At 38.1% G+C, this 20,832-nt stretch overlaps 2 protein-coding genes and 1 pseudogene across 10 annotated transcripts; 2 read left to right on the top strand and 1 right to left on the bottom strand.

The window, feature by feature from the left end:
* Window positions 1-1,579: 1,579 nt before the first annotated feature.
* On the bottom strand, window positions 1,580-6,559 carry LOC137955275 (shaggy-related protein kinase alpha). The gene is made up of 13 exons (XM_068802140.1): window positions 6,315-6,559; window positions 4,275-4,464; window positions 4,097-4,189; window positions 3,843-3,902; window positions 3,407-3,679; window positions 3,191-3,265; window positions 3,005-3,061; window positions 2,771-2,911; window positions 2,629-2,679; window positions 2,443-2,538; window positions 2,272-2,355; window positions 2,080-2,182; window positions 1,580-1,970 (listed from the first exon to the last, which is right to left on the bottom strand). Exons 2-13 carry the CDS (start codon window positions 4,386-4,388, stop codon window positions 1,888-1,890), a joined length of 1,230 nt encoding a protein of 409 aa, XP_068658241.1. The 5' UTR covers window positions 4,389-4,464; window positions 6,315-6,559; the 3' UTR covers window positions 1,580-1,887.
* Window positions 6,560-10,470: 3,911 nt separating this feature from the next.
* On the top strand, window positions 10,471-16,649 carry LOC137956759 (hydroxyproline O-galactosyltransferase GALT3). 9 transcript variants are annotated; one of them, XM_068804365.1, is made up of 9 exons: window positions 10,471-10,669; window positions 10,830-10,931; window positions 11,017-12,293; window positions 12,952-13,190; window positions 13,297-13,575; window positions 13,761-13,889; window positions 14,132-14,311; window positions 14,416-14,523; window positions 16,296-16,649. In XM_068804365.1, exons 3-9 carry the CDS (start codon window positions 11,516-11,518, stop codon window positions 16,500-16,502), a joined length of 1,920 nt encoding a protein of 639 aa, XP_068660466.1. In that variant the 5' UTR covers window positions 10,471-10,669; window positions 10,830-10,931; window positions 11,017-11,515; the 3' UTR covers window positions 16,503-16,649. The 9 variants fall into 9 exon arrangements, with proteins under 9 accessions (XP_068660466.1, XP_068660467.1, XP_068660468.1 ...); XM_068804366.1 differs by having other exon boundaries at window positions 10,830-11,212; window positions 11,408-12,293; XM_068804367.1 differs by lacking the exon at window positions 10,830-10,931 and having other exon boundaries at window positions 11,408-12,293.
* Window positions 16,650-17,279: 630 nt separating this feature from the next.
* On the top strand, window positions 17,280-19,779 carry LOC137956393 (uncharacterized; annotated as a pseudogene).
* Window positions 19,780-20,832: the final 1,053 nt, after the last annotated feature.

Genomic DNA, 20,832 nt, shown 5'->3' with positions numbered 1-20,832 from the left:
AAACAGTGACGAACAAACCAAATGGAGCAGACCCATTGTAGAGTTTCCCGAGAGGATCAACAATTCCAACACAGATGCAGGTGAACTTAGACTTTCTGGTGATTTCCTGAAACTTTTGATGAATGAACTGCAATGTAACAGAGAGGCAGGTAGAACTTCTCCCTCTCGATAGTTCGACCAACACAGGTGCAACATGTGTCACCCCTGGTATCACGGATTGGTTGTTTTCTTCTGTCACGGGTGGAGAAGAAGGTCATAGGTGTCCATGGAGGGATCTGGTGTTTCCTATTTTATTAAGTTTAAGCAGAGTGGAAGCAAGGAAGAGAGAAAGATGCCACAGTGCAAGGAATTGAGCTTCACTTGGTGACAAGAGAGCAGACAATTGAACAACATAAATTTAAGAGATTTAGGCTTCACTGACCTCATTAAAGGACAAGTTTGATGGTGATTGGAAGTATTAAACTAGATGGAAGAAGAGAATATCCGGGCTTAGCCTTTCTCATAAAGTATTTAACGAATAATCTGTGTGAGATAGTGGTGGTTTTGCTTAGTTAATCTTGATGCTTGTTCTGAAGTTGAATATACCATTTAGTTTGGATGATAAGGAACAAGGAACCATCATCAAGACAAACTAAGATTTCAATGATCAAGATCTCTGAATGTTGTATTGCTTTTGGTGAGACAAGTTGGCAAGGGCCAGTGGTGCTTTGGTAAGCTCCATTGTAATTTTCTCTGTATACAGTGCACGCTTTCGGACTTCACCCAAGGGTTTTTCAGGAGTCTCAATTTGAGACGGTCATTAGGGTCGTTCATTCATGTGGGTTTCAGTTAACAAACTCAACATTGTCGTAGCCTTCCCCAGGTTTTCTTATGTAAATGTCTTAGCCAGTCATTCTCCCTGCCCCTTCAATTCAGTCTCTCTCTCTCTCTCTCTCTCTCTGTATATATAGATTTCGTCGATTTCGAATCACTGGTTTGATTCTAATCCTTCTCTTAAGAAACAAATTTTGCTTGACGAGTCAGGAAACTAAAATAGAGTCACAGGTGAAATTTTTGAGACAGAAAAGTCCATTTGAGGGAAGAAATGCTACTTTAAACGGTAATGTGCCTGCATCATCCTTCATAATAGCGATTCCCTACTACAATTACATCGAGACGCCATTAAACTGTTCGATACAAGGTAAAATATTGGTTGGTTAACGACGTTGTAGTATAAAAGAGAATCTAAGCCTATCCATTCATATAAATCACACAGGAGAATGGCCCTCATTTGTCTCCTGATAAAACATGGCTCAGAAATTTTTCCAAGTTAGGATGGGCTGCAAGGAAAATGCGCACAGAACTATAATATCACGATTAGCCTTCTTTAAACCAAAAAGAAAAATAACGAGACCAACGATTTCAGACACCATCCACATTCATAATCACCGCTTAAAATGCTTCGTCTCCACACCAACATAAACTACGGTGACCCTACTAGCTTGCTGCAACCCTGGGAAACTCCATTTACACTGACGCCCTCCTTCCTAGCTAAAAACACTCATCCACAAACCCTGTCAGCTAAGTGAAAACAAATCGCTTAAATAAAACACCAATATTTCTGTTCTATATAATGTTACAATCTGTGGTTTGGGACAAGGGTTAGCAGACCCATCAGGTTTTTGGGTGATTAGCAGACCCCTTTTTCAATCTGCTTTACAAAACGAGTAATACAAGAGAAAAAAGAGGTAGAAACCGAAGAAGGAAAAACCTACTAGTTTTGACATATGATTTATCCGCAGTCACATACGCCCAAGATGGTTTTCACTTTTCTCCTAGGAGGATAAGGTACCTTTGGCTAGTCCTAGTAGTAGCAGTAGTCCACAACTGAGTTCAGCAAGAGGAGAATTACAATCCGAGGAAAGCACATTGTTTTCTTGCATGCTCTGGGATCAACTTCACAAGAATCTCCATTGGCACTCCCTTCAGTTCTGTGATCACAAACCAACATAAATCAATCAGGTCCCTATGATTCCCCAAGAATTTAGACTTTAGATACATCAAGAAAAATAAATTCCCACGTTTGCAGTCATTCCATACCATGAGGCTTGAAGTTGAAGAGTGGAGGCAGGAAACGTCCATTAGGTAGACGGGTGTTTGGATCGCGGAGTTCATCAAAGAATGGATGACTCAGAGCCTCCAGCTGCACATCAGACAATTTGAAGCTAAGAGGAACAAGAGCTTAAAAAACAGCTTTAAAAACATAACAGAAAAATGGGTATAAACACTCACGGCAGTGCAACGTAGGTTTGGGGAGTACTGCAGAAGCCTTGAGACAAGGTCCACTGCTTCAGGCGGCATTCGCTTATGGAATATCTGAAAACAGATGAGAACACATAGCATCGTAGTTTGTAAATAAAACAAATTCATATTCCCTATGCAAAGAGCAGTAATTTAAGGTACCTTATGCCATGGGTGAGCCTTAATTTGAGGGAATTTAAACTCTGTATAATTAGGATTCATGCATTTGATTTCCTCTCTGGTTGGCGTGCCTAAAACCTGAAAAAAATGGAATGTCATAAAATGTGGTTATGAAGTACCAAACATACTTCAATAGCAATACTGCCAATAGACAAGCAGAAGAAATACCTTAATAATTTCAACCAGCTGATCAACTCCACTCTCTCCAGGAAAAAGAGGCTGTGTCCATAGAAAAAAATGTTAGCAGCATTGAAATTCATAGCTCAAATATAGTGAAGAGTAAAAGGATACCAGTGAATAATAAACCAACCTGTCCAAGAAGCAGTTCAGCTAACACACAGCCAGCAGACCATATGTCAATTGCTGTAGTGTATTCAGTGGCTCCAAATATAAGCTCAGGTGCTCTATAATACCTAGAGCAGATGTAAGAAATATTAGGCTCCCCTTTAACCTGCAAGAAGAAAACCAAAAAGGAATGGACTTAAATCATAAAACTTTTCCTCAAACAACTAGAACATCAGTATCCAATTAATCCAAACTATACCAAGACTTTTGCACTTCCAAAATCACATAGCTTCAACTGGTGAGTATGAGGGTTAACCTGATAAAGGAAAGGAGCACTCATTAGCCAAATGTTGAAACAATAGTAATTCAGAAAGATTAGATATCAAAGCTGTTGGGAAAATGACTGAAGCAAATGGAAGCATAGCAAATAAGCATGTAATCATACCAGAAGATTTTGTGGCTTGATATCTCTGTGACATACACCAATACTCCCATGAATATAAGCCAATGCACGACAAATCTGAAATGTATAAAACCATATTAAAATAAATTGCAAGATATAGCTGAACAAATAATTTTGCAACATAAAGAAGGCCGATCATCGCTAAATTTAAATAAATATATATGCATCAAGAGCTATAGCAAGAACAGATCCTAGTACCTGATACACGTAAAGCTTCACATATATCAATGGCATCCGTTGGTTCATTTTATTGTAATGTTTGATGACACGGTGAACAGTCTCGGGTACATATTCAAGCACCAAGTTGAGATAAAGTTCATCCTTTTCAGTTGTTGAGAAGAAACAGTGCTTCAGTGATACTACATTAGGGTGATCCAGGAGACGCATTGTCTGGAGCTCACGGTTCTTGTACCGCTTGTCTTGAAGAACCTTTTTAATTGCTACTGTTTCGCCTGTCTCTAAGCACTTGGCCTACATAACCACAAGACCAACGAGCATATCAGAATTTGAAAGATATGAAGCCCGTTCTGGACAAAATGCAAAGAAACGCATAAATATAAATCTATGCATGAGACCTTTACATGCATAGTACACTTAAAGAACAAATATTTCAAATATAGCTAACAAGACAAACCTGGAAAACAATACCAAATGATCCATGACCTACAACACGCTCCGCCATGTAGCTTATAGTCTACCAACAAAACAAGAAAAGTGTCAGAAAACGAAAAATATAACAAAGAAAAAAAAAAAGGTCAGGGGAAAAAACATATATAGATATTAGAAAATGTAGTGTTCATTAGCCCATGCTTATAGCTTAAGAAATAATAGTAATGATAATTAAGAAAAAATATAAAATGCTTAGTCAAACTCGCCCAGTAGAATCACCTGCTTTGGTTGCCCATTCCTGCCACCTATTGTTGTGACAATTATGTGACCTGTCTCTGTCCCATTTCCATCAACCACAGTTGCTTCCATTTCCTAAAAGGAACTTTACTTTAGGAAGGAGAGACTAAAACACAATGAATGGTAGGATTACAAATCGCATGAAAACCCATGTCATTACCTTATCATCTCGTATCTTCATATCATTCATTTCTTCGGGCAGTCTATCCACGCCAATAGCGTTCCCACTGGTGTCCCTCATTCCAGATGCAGGTACCACACTCACTGAAGCCATTAGCACAAACTGACACTGGAAATCTAATTTGTTATTTACAAATTTGACTTCACCTCAATGAAGGCAAATCTTTCATCTGCAAAAATTAAAAAACAAAAAAATGAATTACATGTACCAACCAAAACCAAATAAACAAGTTAGAAAGTAGTAATAAAGATATTTTAACAGAACTGCTTTTTAGAGCATTACATCACTAAAACTAACGTGCTAAAATATGCCATATTTGTGCATAATTAAGGTATGCTTTTAAGGCTTCCTGAAAATCAGATTACAAATTTCCATGTACCAAGTTGAACCAAAAGAACAGATAAATTATCCAACAACAAAAAGCAACAAAAGGTCAAAAAACACAGAAGATTCCTGCAGAATTCAGACATTCGCCATGTTAAATGCTTCAGATGATAGCTATACTAAAAAAATATATAGGTCCAAAGATCCGCCAACCACAAGGGTAACAGTAGTAACAAGCTCATAGGTTACCAAATCATAACAACATACTGAAGTTAGAAAACATGAGCAGCTTCAGGTAGGCATGCCATCAAACTTATTACTTTTCTAAGGTCTATGTGACAAGAGAAAACCAAACCAAGAAGACAAAAAGATTTAAAGCAACGCCAATTGTCTTCTTTTTTTTTTCTTTTTTCAGACCATCTAGTGGTGGAACGTGTGACTAGAACAATTAATACTAAATTGAAAATTCAATTTTTTACACAAAGGATACCAAAAGCATCACACTGTTTAAACCATTTCCATTTAGGTTTATAAGTCAATTTAAAAACAAAATTTTTCACAAAAATTTGCAGTCGCAAATAAAACAGAAAAGGATTCTTCACAATGTGCACCCAAGAAAGAAAAAAATAGAACTAGATGTTTGAAAGATGTTCAGATCAATTCACCACGAGATATAAATTCATTTCAGAGGTCAAGCTTCCCTAGAACGATCATCATCTTTAAACACAATACGAGGAAGAAGAAAAAGAAACAACTGGTGAACCTCCAGACGAGAAGTCATCTAAACAAGGTACATTCACTTTAGATTTTATAGACGCGGTTTTGGTGATCAAACTCAGCGATAACAAAGTCTCATTAAAGGACATGAAGCGCGTATTTCTCTATAAAATAGGGCCAGCTCGTAAAGAGATTCCTTATTGAATGAACGAAGATCCAATAGAAATGGGAACTGAATCAGGAAAGGAAGGGGGGATGAGGAAGAAGAGGTGGAGTGAAGCACATAGTATAATCCAGATTTATGTTCCTGGATCAGCGGCAAAAATAGATTCCTGTAAGTTGCTGCACCAAAACCAATCCAGTCTAATTTCTCCTCGCCTGACGTAAAACCCACCATGAACTTAGCTTAAAAGACAAGCACAATCTTATCCAACAAGGATGGAAACAAAAATAAGAACCAAAACGACGAGAGATGGGGACAAACAAGAAAATAAAAAGGAGTAAATCGTGGGATATGAACATCTTCATTTAGTAAGGTCAACACCGAGATCGAAGGAAAATGTAAAAATAGCGAAAAGAATCCAGCCAAAACAGTTAAACAAACCCACTTCTTCACCAATATTCGGGACAAATAAATGAAAGAGAAGAAAGAAAAAAATCTCGCTACATACCACGACTAAACATCCAGAAGTTTTTCTAAAAAGAGAAAAACAAAGTAAGAAGATCCAAATCCAGCTCTCATAATTAAGAACCGAAAAACCCACGAAATCCAAAAGAAAAATAAATAGCGCCGAAAAATGGGGAAGATCTACGAATCTAAAAGAAGCAACCCCAAATAAATTCACTCAGCCGAAGCTCATCCCAGTGAGCAACCCGACCCGCTCAAATCCACCATCATTCACCAAAAACCCTTCAAACGAACCCCGACACCCATACATTCCAGAGGAGGGAAGAGTCGATCCGGGAAGAAATTTATACCCGTAGACTCGCGATTCTCCGAACTGATCATGCACCAAACCAAAACTCGGTGATGACAACGGCAACATCTTGAACCAGTAGCTCGACGATCAAGACCTCGCCTGTGTTCCTTCTCCTGCAAATGTTCTTTCTGATCTTCGTACAAGAGCAGAGAGAGAAGGAGAGAGAGAGAGACGAGAAGCTTTTTGAGAGGGTTTGGGGCGTGTTGATGACAATCAAAGAAAGCTCTACAGAATTATCTTATTTTTATGTTAGAGAGTCTCCCTCTTTTTTGACCGTTCAAACTACCTTTAAATACCTGAATTAAAATATTCGTACCTGCGAATATTCGACCACGCGCCTTTTGCCGCTCTCGGACCGGGGCCGCACATCTTTACTGTGTCCAGCTTTTTTATCAGACATTGTGAATTTACACAACTACCCCAAAAAATCCTAAAATTATCATTCTTCAAACCAGACCAATTAACTGAACCGGCTAGAAAAATGGTCCGTTTCTTAGCATATGAGAAAGAATCAAGATAGATCAAATAAGAAATATTATACACAGTAGGGATCCCGGTTCACCTACCATGTTTCTTTTCCCATTGTTAAACCATGGTCCGGTTGAACCGACCTATTATTAATTCAGGTGAACCCGGATTAATCAGTTAGTCTGGCTAGTCATATCACACAAAATAGGACAATTATAATTCTAAAGATGGCCCACTAAACAAATGGTTGGGATCCTTCTCGGGCCCATCACAGTGGGACCCTGGAAGTTATTGGTTAGTTGGATGATGATTGGCCACGTCACACTACCGGCAGAACCTTCAATTCTAATAATTAATTTCTCCCACGTCCCCAAAAAAAAAAAAAAATTTGAACCAATCACTGGACCCGCCTGACATAGCAATGTGGGGGCGAGAGATAATTAATGGATTATAAGCCGGGTTCCATGTGACCGGCGACCGGTCCCAGGTCGCTTCACACGATGGCTGGGCGAGCAGCCACATACATGGACCACGTCCCTATGAGTTAATAGCGCGATTAATTAATCAGCAAGTGTGTTTTCCTTAATTAGAGTGTACTATTAGCTTAATTTCACTGTTTTTTCTCTAAAACAATGTTTAGGAGACCGGATCGGCAGGCGCTTAATGCCTTGGCCGGTTCGACCGGGTCAACCGGGTCCACCACCAACTGGACCTTAGTGATGATAGTAATGGATGTGACTTAAGATCAATATTTTCATATGGTCAGACTATATTATAAGGTTCATTGCAACCCCTGAAAATACGACATAACTGCTTACATAATACGCATCTTTGAGGGATTCATCGGTCCGACGGCCAAACTTAGCCCGAGTTTGGAAGGACTCACCCATGGGTAAATTTGACTCATTGACCCAACTTGTCTAGTTTCAAATTACACGAGCCGAGCTGATCGAGTCGCGGGTCAACTCAATGAATCAAAAAAACTTATTTTAAACTAATATCTTGGTATCATTAATGTCACAAAAAATTAGTCACTCTTCTATTCGGACTGAAGCTCCTCCTGAGTTATCCCAAGTCTCCTGATCCAACTCATATATTTCATGTTAACGAAATAGGTTCTAATCGGAAAACCTTGAAATTGATATGTTAAAGATAAAGTAGAATTGTCTAGCTTTCAAACTTTGTCTTCACTTGAATAAATATATGTCTAAGGTTCGCTATCTATCTTACACTTGTTCTAATGTTTTATATTCTATAATAATAAGTCAACACGAAAACCCTAAGAAAAGAAAAGAGGTTTTTTTTTCTCTTGTCTGGACGCCCGTGGAAAATAAGAGATAAAACAAAAGAGAAACGAGGTTTCTCTAGTTTGGATGAAAATTAATAATTTTATATTTTTTTAATGATTAAAAATATATACAAACATATAAACTAAAATATCTATAATTATTACAATTTTATCGATAAATTTTATTTATCAATTAAGAACAATAATTTTATTATAATGGTAATAATTATTATTATTTTAAAATAATATTTCTAAATAATATTTAGAGATTCTAATTATAAAATACTCCGATCTAACCTAAAAAAGTAATTAATGAACATAAAAATATTGCAAGTTGAAAACTTAAGTCTACTCGGCATGGGTCAGGTTTTTCAAAACCCGAACACGACCTCAATCTCTGATCCCGAAACCCAAACCCAAAAAAGCTCGAAATGTCAAACCCGATCACCATCCAAGATGCCAAATCACCTTGATAAAATTTTATTTATAGGGTGCAATCCTTTTCTTATATTTATTATAAAAAAAAATCAATATAGACTTGTGCATATAAGTGGACATTTTTTCATAAAATTAACAATGCAGTAGCAAGTTGTAATTCCAGCTGGACCAATCCCCAACCACATGATCATATAGGCCAAAAGCACCGCGAGGCCAGCCTAACTACATCGCGAAACTCTTCTCCACCCTGTTCAATCATTCCTCCTGTCGTTGTCTCAATTCCTCTGTCATGTAATCTTTTCTGCCCTTTATGATTTTAATAATAAATTTATTGTGCCGTGTTGCGAATCTGTCTAAACAGAGCCTTGAGTTTCAAACTTTCAAAACCCGCGTAGACGAGTTTTGGATAAAATTTTGAGAAACTCTAGTTCAAGGGTGATAAAGGAGCTCGGCTGAGGAGGATATTGGGTACAAGAAAGGGGACGGATGAAATGTCGAAGATCCCAAATCACCCTGATAAAATTTTCTCTTCACTTTCCATATTTTTTCTTTTTTTTCTCCAAATTATTTGATTATCTGAGAGAATTTTTTTAATTAAAAGAAAAAAAGGTTTTCCTTTTTTTTTATTTTCTTTCCATGATTTTTTGTTGCCAAACGGTATAAAATAACTTTTTTTCTCTTTTTTAAGGGTCGAAAAGAAAAAAAATGATAATTTGACCATTATTATTCCCAAAATTAGTTAGTGAAAAGATATAATAATCAAATTCTCCTTTTTATTAACTATTTTGGGAATAATAATAGTTAAATTCTTATTTTTTTTCTTTTCCATATAAGGAATATGGACAGTACCTATCTCCACATTAGTATTATATTATCTATTTTGGGCCTAAACCCTCATGGATTTGCTTTTGGGCTTTACCCTAAAAGGCCTCATATCGATGGAGATAGTGTTCACACTTATATATCCATAATCTTTCCCACTTCTAATCAATGTGGGACTTTGGTCGTACACCTAACAATCCTCCCCTCAAACAAATAACCACCGATCCTTCCCTAAAACAATCACCCATCTGTCCACTCTCTACCAACCTGGATTTTTCACTCCAATGCGTTGGAAACACATGCCTTACATGGAGTACCTCGAGAACATGTTTTATCCAGATCAAGGATCTAATTTGAGGCCTACCACTTTCATGTATTTAAAAGATCCATCCACCAATGACTAATTTTGGGGCATAGTTCTGATACCATTTATAAAGACTATCGATACTACCTATCTCCACATTGGTATGATATTGTCCACTTTGGACCTAAGCCCTCATGGATTTGCTCTTAGGTATTACCCCAAAAAGCCTCATACCAATGAAGATAGTGTCCACACTTATATATCCATGATATCCCCACTTCTAAGCAATGTGGGACTTTGGTCGTATACCCAACAACTTTGGTCTTTAATGTTACTAAAAACAAATTAAACTTGATTTACTTAGTTGCCTTGCTAATAACCAATATCTTTCTCAGCCGAGCTTTGGGTTTTAGGAAAACAGACCCCCAACCGAACCTATGACGACCCTTAGCATTTATAGTCATTGACCACTAGAACTAGTAATTTGGATGATTAGTAAACTGATAATTTTATTTAAGGTTGATTTAGATTTATATTATCCATTTACTTTTGTCTGATTTATTAAACAAAATGGTGAGATAATTATCTTAATTTAAAAATAATATAGATTAATTATGTGTTTAGTGAGCACATTTATTGGTTGATTACATATGAACAAGTATCAATTTACCCAAATCAACAACCACGAAATCCAAATCCAGTCACTCGAGTTGAGTTGAGTTGAGTTGAGTCTCTCAAATTATGATTTGAGGCGAGTGACTCACAAGTAGGGTAGTTATTTTATCCATTTACACTATTATTAGTTGAGTTCGTTTGACGAAACCGGCGGGACGGGTCTCTGTCTGATAGAATTGCACGCCGAGAGAGGGATACTGTCTCTATTACAGTTCTTAGTGACTCGCGACAGCCTTGTTGGTTAGGCCGATGATCTACATCGGAGAAACTTACCCGGCTTTTGCCACGTCGAGAGGAATACCTGTTGGCGGTCTTTCGAAAATCGAAGCCCTAATAGCAGAATGGTGACAGAGAATTGGTACTCGGAAGCTACTTCTAGACTACGTTTTTTCTTATTCTCATGCTCTTTTCCTACTTACGAGAGATTAGATCAAAATCGCTGATGATTTTTTTTTTCTTCTTGTTAATGTTAAAATTTCACATATACTCTTTAGTTCATCTCGTTGTTATTTTTGCAGCTCGCTTGAGGCCGGAGTAAACTTGAATAATTTGTTCTCTAGTTCGATTTATTGGTTTCAGTAGACTTAAGTGTTTGATCTTGAGGTCGAGATTAGACGAAGGTTGGTTGCTTCATTTCTTTGTGTGCTTGAGAAACAAGATGAGAAATGCGTTAAACAACTGAATGTGGCTGCTCGTTGTATTCAGGATGGCTGGAATTAGATCGACGGAGAAAATGTATACATTGTAGGATACTTTAGGCTTTGTTGTTTTCGGCTCTGAAAAGAGCATTGGAATTTTAGGAGTCGATCAGTTATTAGGATGTTAGGTGGATACTCATGCGGAAAGGGAGAAGAGGCGTGATACCCCTGACGACAATGTTTTGAGCTTTGAGAGTATTAGGGTACTTGCTGCCATCTTGAACTACTGATTACAATTTGATTTCTATCGAGTGGCAGTTGTTTAGTAGCTAGAGATCGCTTTTGACTGCGCTGTCTCTTCTTTAGCTGATTTTTTTTTTTTTTCGAAAAAGAATATATTCAGCTGCTACATGACACCTGGAAATGCATTGAAGTTTCCTTCGTTTTTCTTAGAACAGTAGGATAACAGCCGGTGCCTAGGTATGCAAATGGGGCCTTCCTTTACAAGTGAAATAGTATGAGAGAAAACCTTCTGTCATGCCAGTGAAATTTCATCTCATTTGAGAATGAGGAAATGGACTGGAGGCACAGTGATTGTTGCTTTGGCAATTATCTTGGTTATACGATACAGCCTCATGGAAACCCATCCACGGAAGCAATCACCATATGATTTCTTCAATGGCGACTTCAAACATGTGGCCCAATCAGAAGACAGAGACAGCCATAAGTTTCAAATGCCTGAAAGGCCGCACTATCTAATTGTGAAACCTTATCTTATCACTGTTGAAGGATTGGATGATCTATATTCGGTGGTAAATGTTTCCGAAGATGTGCTTAGAGTCACTCTTCTGTGGGGCCAGATGCATGACTTGATGTCTAGACCTGATTCTTTGCCTGACACAGCTCAAGGAGTTAAAGAAGCTTCCATTGCATGGAAAGAACTAATAGAAACAATTGAGAAGGAAACACCTTCAGGAGCTGTTAATAGCGACAATGAGGGTAACAATATAAAGGAGCAGCATTGTCCTCTTACATTAAGTGCCTTGAATCTAACATCGCCAATAAATGAAACTCTACTTGAGTTTCCTTGTGGGCTTGTTGAAGATTCTTCTATTACCGTGGTTGGTATCCCTTCTGGAGATTTTGGGAGTTTTCAGTTCAAAGTAGTGGGTGCAAGATTTCCTGGCGAACAAGAGCCGCCTATTATATTCCATTACAACGTAAGTTTACAAGGTGGTACCTCGACAGATGGCTCAATAATAGTTCAGAATTCATGGACTACCGAGTATGGCTGGGGTGAAGAGGAAAAATGTCCTACTTATGGTTCTTCGGCAACCTGCAATGGTAATTTCATTTTCTGCTTCCTTTTCTTCTCTTTCCTCTTTCTGTACTATTTTGTCAAATTGCCATAAAAGTGAAGTACTTTATTAAAATATCTAAATTCACATTTCTTAACTACTGTTTTGTCATTCTGACTGTAGTATATCATCTTCCGGGGTATTAAAAGTCCATGGAACCAAATATTGCTCTCAAAATGTTGAATAAGTATATGAAGGTAAGCTCCATAATTAATATTTTGCACAGTGAAAAAACATCCTCAGTCTGTCATGTCTCTGATGGATCCTGAAAGAGAGCTATAAATCCAACTTTAGGGACATGATTAGAACTACATGCAGATCTCTGCACTTTCTATAACCGGATGAAACCATAGGAATACTTTTTAAGTATGAAGGAAGTGGAAATTGAAACGCTACCTACTCTAGCTCCGAAAATGCCATTGGATGATTAAGAAAATGAGTCTGTCCAGAACTTCAATAACCTCATAAATTTAGTGACAAGAAATTTTTTTTTTTTTTTTTGTAAACACACTTTATTCTCTTTCTCATTGAATTTTAAATGTGGAACTGTTGGTTATGTTCTTTACTTATGTAAATTTGGATTAATCTTTTGGTATTAATTTGTTCATGGAACCTTTTCTAACGTTCTGTATTATATAATACAGTTGATGGGCTTGTCTGTTGTAATGAACAAATGGGTGGAAGTGTTGTGGAAGATAATCGCAACATCAACATGACTGAACTTGATAAAAGAAAGGCACTTAACACCTCCAAAGGAACACATTTAAGTGTCAATTTTCCATTCATTGCTGACCATCCATTTGCTGCCACATTATGGGTTGGTCGAGAGGGGTTCCACATGACTGTGAATGGGAGACATGAAACATCATTTTCATATAGGGAGGTAAGAGATGAACTCTAACTCAGTATTGGTCCTAGGATTACAGAGATTAAATCTACCTGGAATTTGTAAAAGCTGAGGCAACATGATTGTTAGTTTATACTTGCAGAGACTTGAACCATGGTTGGTCAATGACTTCAGGGTGGGAGGTGGATTGGATGTCCTATCTGTTCTAGCGAATGGTTTACCTGCTTCTGAAGATCCTGACTTGATTGTGGGTGTCGAACACCTCAAAGCTCCTCCAGTTTCCAAGAAGAGAATCTTACTGCTTGTTGGAATTTTCTCAACTGGAAATAATTTTGAACGGCGAATGGCTGTGAGGAGGTCATGGATGCAGTACAAGGCTGTGCGAAGTGGAGATGTTGTTGTTCGATTTTTTATTGGCTTCGTAAGTGATGGCTTCATGAATAGTGTTTGATTATCTTTCGGTTCTGAGCTAATTCTTCAATAAGCTAATGTCGATTATGTATGCAATCCGTATTTCTCTAATGTTCTGTCTCAGCTGTGAGTTCATCTATTGGAGGCAGTGACATGATTAATGCTCATAACACCCATAACTTTTGTGAATATCAGCATAAGAACAAGCAAGTCAATTCAGAGTTGTGGAGAGAAGCTCAGATATATGGGGATATCCAATTGATGCCATTTGTTGACTATTATGCTCTTATCACTTTGAAAACTATTGCAATATGCATATTTGGGGTGAGTATGTTTTTTAATTTGTATCTTGCCAAAAAATTTAAAACTGGAATTTTAAAGTCAAGAAAATAAAATAATTTTTTTATGACATTGAAAAAAAAATAGAATTTTTATGACTCTTTATTGATTTTTTTCTTTAAATTGTTGAGAATTAGATTAAAGAATCGAAAATAGCATGCGTATATCATTGGTGTTCGTTCCTATTCTTTTGTTGGGTTAATCCCTTTTTGGGTTGGCTTTTGCAGACTAAAGTTATTCCAGCAAAATATATAATGAAGACAGATGATGATGCTTTTGTTAGGGTTGATGAAGTCCTGTCTAATCTTAGGGAGAAGAACATCCCTAATGGTCTTTTATATGGTCTAATTTCCTTTGATTCTGCTCCCATCAGAGAAGGGGACAGCAAATGGTACATCAGTGAAGTGGTACATCTGTCTCAGCACCTTCTTGGTGGTATTTGAATTTCAAACTGTTATACATATGCTGAAAGTCAAGTGAGAAGTCTATTTATGGAGTTTGTTCTTTGCAGGAATGGCCATATGCTAAATATCCTCCCTGGGCCCATGGCCCCGGGTACATTATTTCAAGGGATGTAGCAAAATTTATTGTTCAAGGTCATCAGGAAAGAGATCTCAAGGTTAGGATTTTGTAGTCTAGAATGTCCCAAGTTTATTTGATAAATTTGATAAAAACACCAGTTTTCATTTCTTTTTAGGATCAGTACATTTTCTGTCTTCTCTCTTGGTTTTGATGGAATCCCAATTTTTTCTTTCTGTCTTTCTCCCTTTTCGGTAATCTTTTTGGCTGGAAAAGGTTTAGGGATGCCTTAAGGTGAAACAACTAACCAGGATCAGTTTCTTCAACTACCAGATAGCTGTTTTTTAGTGTGATGGTCTAAATGATGCTCGGCTTGGGAGTTGAGAGACTGATTATTTCCTCTTCATTCTCATGGAAATTGTATTCATGGTGTGGCATATGATCTAATGATGCATCTTTCTTAGTGCCAGCGAGTTGAGAGACTCTTTATTGTCTCTTGGGGCTAGAGAGTTGAGAGACTGATTATTATCTCTTCAGTCTCATGGAATTTGTACTTGTGGTGTGGCACATAATCTCAACGATGCATTTCTATTAGAGTTAGGGAGTAGAGAGACTCTTTAGTACCTATTCACTCTCGTGAAAATTCTAGTTTGTTTTATATAAAGCAATCTATTTATTGATGTTTCAGTTTTTCTGCTGTTATTCTTCCTTTTTTTTGGTTTCAAAAGGATGAAGTTCTTGAGATTTAATTGCTTCAGAGGTAAATGAATACATGGTGGAGGGAGAGGGAAACCTCAAGCCTCAGAAGGAGTAGGAGCAATTAGAAGGGAGATCCTGGATGCTCCCTCCTTAGCTAGAGAATTGAAGATGCTATTGGCAGATTGTAGTACATGCTTCTTTTTACAATGATTCGGGAACATACATCCAGTATTTTATCAAAGACATGAGAGTCTCCATGGAGGTTGAGAGTTCCTTTTCATCATTCCAATAACACTTGTTGAATCCTCATGAACTACCACAGGGGAGCTGAAGTGATGAGAGATAAACTTAAATTTTTTCTTAGAGTGCAAGACATTGTGCTTTTGCAGAGTCACATGCACTAAGTAGATCAGTAAAATTTTGCCAGTGTGATCCCTTATCATAACCAGTTGGGCCTGGGTTGTTCAGATAGCTTCCATCAAAGTTGAGTTTAAGCCCAAACCTCTTGAGGTATTCATGGAATGATTTTGTTGTTCCTTTTTATCAATCACATACATTCTTTAAGGTAGCAGCACTAAAAATGCTTCACTCCATTGTCGCCTAGCTACGACTGATGTTCTCTCCATAAGAGAAACACTGAATTCTTTCTTGGATGGCACAAGTCACAACATTCTACTTCTGTAGAGATGCTTTAAGGTAGCAGTTAACATGACCCATTAGGTTATGATTGATGTTCTCTTTGTTTGGTGCTACTTCTGAAGACTGTTGGATCTTCAACAGTGTTTGTATGATTCCCTAGATTACCTACCTAGGCTATAATTTTCTTGAAATCAGGGTTGCTTCTGAAATTCCGGTTATTTTCACTTTTGACTACTTTCTAGGTCTTCAAACATATACCATGAATAACATTAGAAAAAAATAGTAAAATCATCAAACTTGATATGATCTCCCAACAAATGATGTGAAAACTTTCATTTGTGGAGTTCCCCATCATTTGTGGAGCCCATGTAGGGTTTCCTCAGTATTTTTTCTTATATCATAATGTTTGTAGTATTTGGTATCTGCTCCACGATCACTTGAAGTTAGAAAGTTGCTTTCAGACCAAATGACAATGAATATATAAATGCTTTTACCCCTCCTGGATCATGTAGTAACAGCAGTATGTTTTTCCAGCTTTTTAAGCTCGAAGATGTGGCAATGGGAATCTGGATCGAGCAGTACAAAAAGAGTGGTAAAGAGATCCACTACATCACTGATGATCGGTTCAACAATGCAGGTTGTGAAGCTAACTATATTCTTGCACATTATCAAGGACCGAGGCTGATGCTGTGCCTCTGGGAGAAACTGCAAAGAGAACACGAGCCAAACTGCTGTGAGTGAATTAATTTTCATGATCAGCCACCTGGAATTTCTGTTTTACATCAATTTTATTCTCCAGGCAATGCAATGCTCATTTGCTGTAAGGAAAACCAGGACAGGAACTCTCTGAATTGTACAAATAAGGCTGTAAGTTTTGTTTGTCATTTATTCGGTTGCCATTATCATTGGAGTCCAAATTTCAATATACTTTCCTTGTCATATAGTTGATCGGTTAGAGGTTGTACATCTTTTGTTTTGAGAACCTTGTTTCATAACCCATAAAAGAGCACGTTACTTCGTATTGTCTGTGTAAACTATCCGTATGGAAGAATTCTTTTGGTCCATATTATTATCTATCACATATAATAAAAGAGTACCTGGTCGATCGTGAGTGGAATCGCTTTACTATGTTAGGACTCATTAAAACCAGGCCACGGATGTGTTTCGTTGACCAAAATTGGAGCAACAGAGGAAGAAACAGATGCGATTTTCTTCGTTGTAATCCTTGTAGCTCCTTGATGTAATATCCTTTATGTGGTTAAGATAGAGCTGCACAGTCTTGTTCATGGTTCATGAGAGAAGAAAAAATAAACAAAAAACTGATTATCACGGGGCGCCCGAACGATGTGGTTACGTTCTTATAGAAGGAAGTCCGCGAGGATGCGACCGAAAGTGTTATCTGAGAAGAAGATATAAACTTGCGTGCTCGGAGGTACTGGCAGTATCAAGTTAAGAAGGGAATCGAGGGAACTGAGGTTCGGCATAGGAAGAAGAAGCAAATTAAAAGATGAAATTTGGATGGATTCTTGGGTTGACAATGGGATCATCTTGGCTGCTATGGGTGCAGACGTCTCTGGGCCGGAGCTTTTTGCTGCCGTCGCCAACGCCGGAGGGATTGAGCCCTTGGCTGGCCTTGTTATACGCCTTCTCCTTCTCTATATTTGGTCTCCTCTGGAAATCTATATATGCTTTCTTAATGGTTCTAATCAGAGCAAGAAGAACTTGCTGCTGATCGGTCGTCGAACATCCTCTACTGTACACTTTTCCTTTGCCTTGTCTCTGACCCACGTGGTCAAATTACAAACCGAACCCATGTTTTTTGGGTTGGATCGGGTCGGGTTTCCCCTAAAACCCGATCCGATGTCCACCCCTTGGCCCTTAGGTATAAGATAATAAGGTCCCGTATGGCCCAACCCAAGCTTTTTTTTTTTTTTTAAATATTTTAATTTTTATACCAAACATGTTACTGCACAGAGTATGACCAAGTGCTTCCCATTTAACCCGATGACTGACCAGAATTGAATAAATAATAAAAAATTGAAAATGGTGAAGATGTTGCTTCTTACCGTTTCATTTCCATGTCTGGTAGGTTGGACTGATGGCTTTACTTCCCAGAATTGTGGACGTTGTTGGTGACAGAGATGTTACAGTTGCTGCAGCCGGATCCATCAGCGATGCCCGTGGCTATGTTGCTGCATCTCACTCGGTGCCAAGGGTATCTGCGTGGGCACAAGGTTAGTTTCTAATCTTTCTTTTGTTTTCATGGCTAATTTTATAAAACCTGAGCTGCTTATTGACTTAGTATAGTAATTAGGTTCAGCTAAACCCCGGTCAATTAGGTTAACCATTGTTTATTCAACAATGATATTATCATACAACGCAAGTTAATTTTAAAGAAATTCAAAAAAAAAAAATCCTATAAGGTGGGAGAGAGTCATATCCCTTGATCAGCATGGGGGAGAGGATCAGAGTTACTCCCCTCTCCTCTCCACTTGCTGCCGGTTTATTGCTACAAGGACGCTTATGCAAATGATTATAACAAGCAGTAATTTCTTCACTGTGCAGTGATAAGGGATAAGCATAATCCATTTAGTTATTGGATAAGATCCTATTAGATTTATCCGATATTGTATTTATCTTATCATGTAAACCTATCTTTTCTATTCTAATTTGTATAAATACCACCCTTAATTGTAAAGAGTGGTTCAGTTCATCTTCTAATACATTTCGACTCAATATCTAACATGATATTAGAGCAGATCGATCCTTTTGTATCTGTCGTCCTCCCAATTTTTTTTCCTACTTCCACTTTCTCTTCACACCCGTAATTCACTCTCTGCCACACCATCCCAACCTGAACTACTTGGATGATTTACTCACAATTTCGTCTGCCTAAAAAAGCATTCTCTTCCTGTTCTCTACCTCGCCCTCTTCCTCTTCCTAGCCGTTACTAGTGTTGTTGCTCTTTCCAGCCCCTCTCAGTGTCGCTGCTTTTCCTAGCCATTCCCAGTGTTGTTGCTCTTCCCAGTCGTTCCCAGTGTTGCTGCTCTTCCCAGTTGCTACCAGTTTCCCTGGTCTTCCCCATATCTTCATCGGATGATGTGTTTTCTTCGATTTTGTTCACCCCAGGCGCTACCAGTGTTGCTGTTCTTCCCCGCTAATAGTGCCACTGCTCTTCTCCGCTATCTTGCTCTTCCATCCTTTTGTTTCCAAAAATTCTCGAAACAAATCTCTTTACATAGCCAGTGCCAAGTTCACAGTTTCAATTGCTATGAGACAAGATTGGCCTTTCTAACAGGTAACCTATCTTGAGGGGGCATGATAAGGGATAAGCATAATCCTTTCAGTTATTGGATAATATCCCATTAGATTTAACCCTTTTTTTATTTATCTTATCATGTAAAACTTATCTTCTCTATTCTAAATTATATGACTCAATTGTAAATGAGTTCATCTTGTAATGTGGTTCTATTCAATAGCTAACACGTAGAACAAGATACAAACATGACAGATCTCTATGGAAGGCTAAAATGGAGAGCCTCTGCCCGATGTCTCAACACCCATTTCCACCACAGAAGGAGAAACGATCCAGACGATGTGTAGAACGATGAAAATTAACCCATCATTGGGTACTCAATCACATATGATGAAGTTAGTGACAAACCCTTGAACTTCATCATTTATTTGTTTAATCTCTCAGATAAATTCACTTCGTCAAGACAACTTGTTGAAATCATTAGGAGATGGTTCTTGGCCGATTTGTCGGGCAAGTGGCGAACCGGAAGACAGTCGGTCTGCAGGAGGACATGGTGATGTTGGCAAGGCAAGGAGTAGGGCCGGTGAATGATATAGTCCCAGCTGGTGAAGTCATCAGGAGGTATATAGGAGCAAAACCCATAATAAAGAGTTTAAATGAAAACTATGTGTCTTCTGAGCCTGAATCTTCTCCTCCTCAAGTTCCACTGTTCAGGAGCATGAAGTTGGTAGCTGGACATGGATTGAGAAGTCCTGCTTCTAATTTCCCTACTGTAGGCCGGTGAATGATATAGTCCCAGCTGATCTAGCTCTTTCTTCCCCCTCCTTTCTCCAAGAATTACCAGCAATCTGGATCTGTGAACTTTCTTCGCCGTTCTTGGTTTCAAGACAGGAGGAGAGAAGAACAAGAAAGAGAAGAGAGAAAAGAGTGAAAAGAACAGGAAGTGATTGCCCTCAATTACTGGCTTATATCTGGATTGTAGGGACTGGGGAACTTTCTCTGGACTGCGACTTGAGGGAAATGTTTTCCCCTTGTGCAGCGAGGAAAGCTTCTCGTGGGAAAGGAGCCCGCAAGAAGCTCGTGGGGTGCTATAATTAATATATTAAGCCCATTAGGTTACTGATTTCTGCTCATCCATGAGTCATTTATGCACAAGTTAACACGAAATTTTATGTCGTCGACTCGAAGCTGGATCATGTTTAGAACTAGTAAAGAACCTCCCATTATTATCAAGTCGAGTTTCAGGCTCTAATTCAATTTCTTACTTGAACACAGATCAGGAAAATCTCAAAGACGAATTAGAAATTTTCTTTAATCACAGGGATTAGCAGAACCCTTCTTCTTGCACTAATCACTGGGAGTCTCATTGGATGATCCAATGTAAAATTTAATCTCCATAATGGATTATGGGTTATGGGTATGTAGTTAACCATTTGTGCTGTTTAACTCATAGTTATGGGAAAATCTATATGGATTAAGAAGCTGAAACTTGTTTAAGTTAAAAGATTGGTGATTGAACTAAACAAAATTATAACCAAGAAAACTTAGAAATGTTATCGAAAACAACCCTTACCTGCCCCTCTTTAGTTCTCGGACTAACAAGATAGGGACAATCTTCCCTATCACTCCTACCTGGTTGGCCTCTTCTTCCCTCCTTACGTCCTCCAAATTCTTATGTGTAGCTTCTCTGATCTGCTTAAGATTACTAAAAGTATTTTTATATTTACTAGAAGGCTTCTCCATTTGATCACGGAATTATACCTTATTATTATTATATTCCATCATCAAATTGCCTCATGGGTGTGACTTCATCAG

The sequence above is a fragment of the Aristolochia californica genome, unplaced genomic scaffold (genome assembly GCF_029961685.1).
Source record: "Aristolochia californica isolate CCGP_79_NKW_82.1479 unplaced genomic scaffold, dmAriCali1.0.hap1 SCAF_2, whole genome shotgun sequence".
Classification (NCBI taxonomy): Eukaryota; Viridiplantae; Streptophyta; class Magnoliopsida; order Piperales; family Aristolochiaceae; genus Aristolochia; species Aristolochia californica.
Note: the sequence above shows the minus strand (reverse complement) of the source record. Positions and strands in the feature narration are given on the sequence as shown.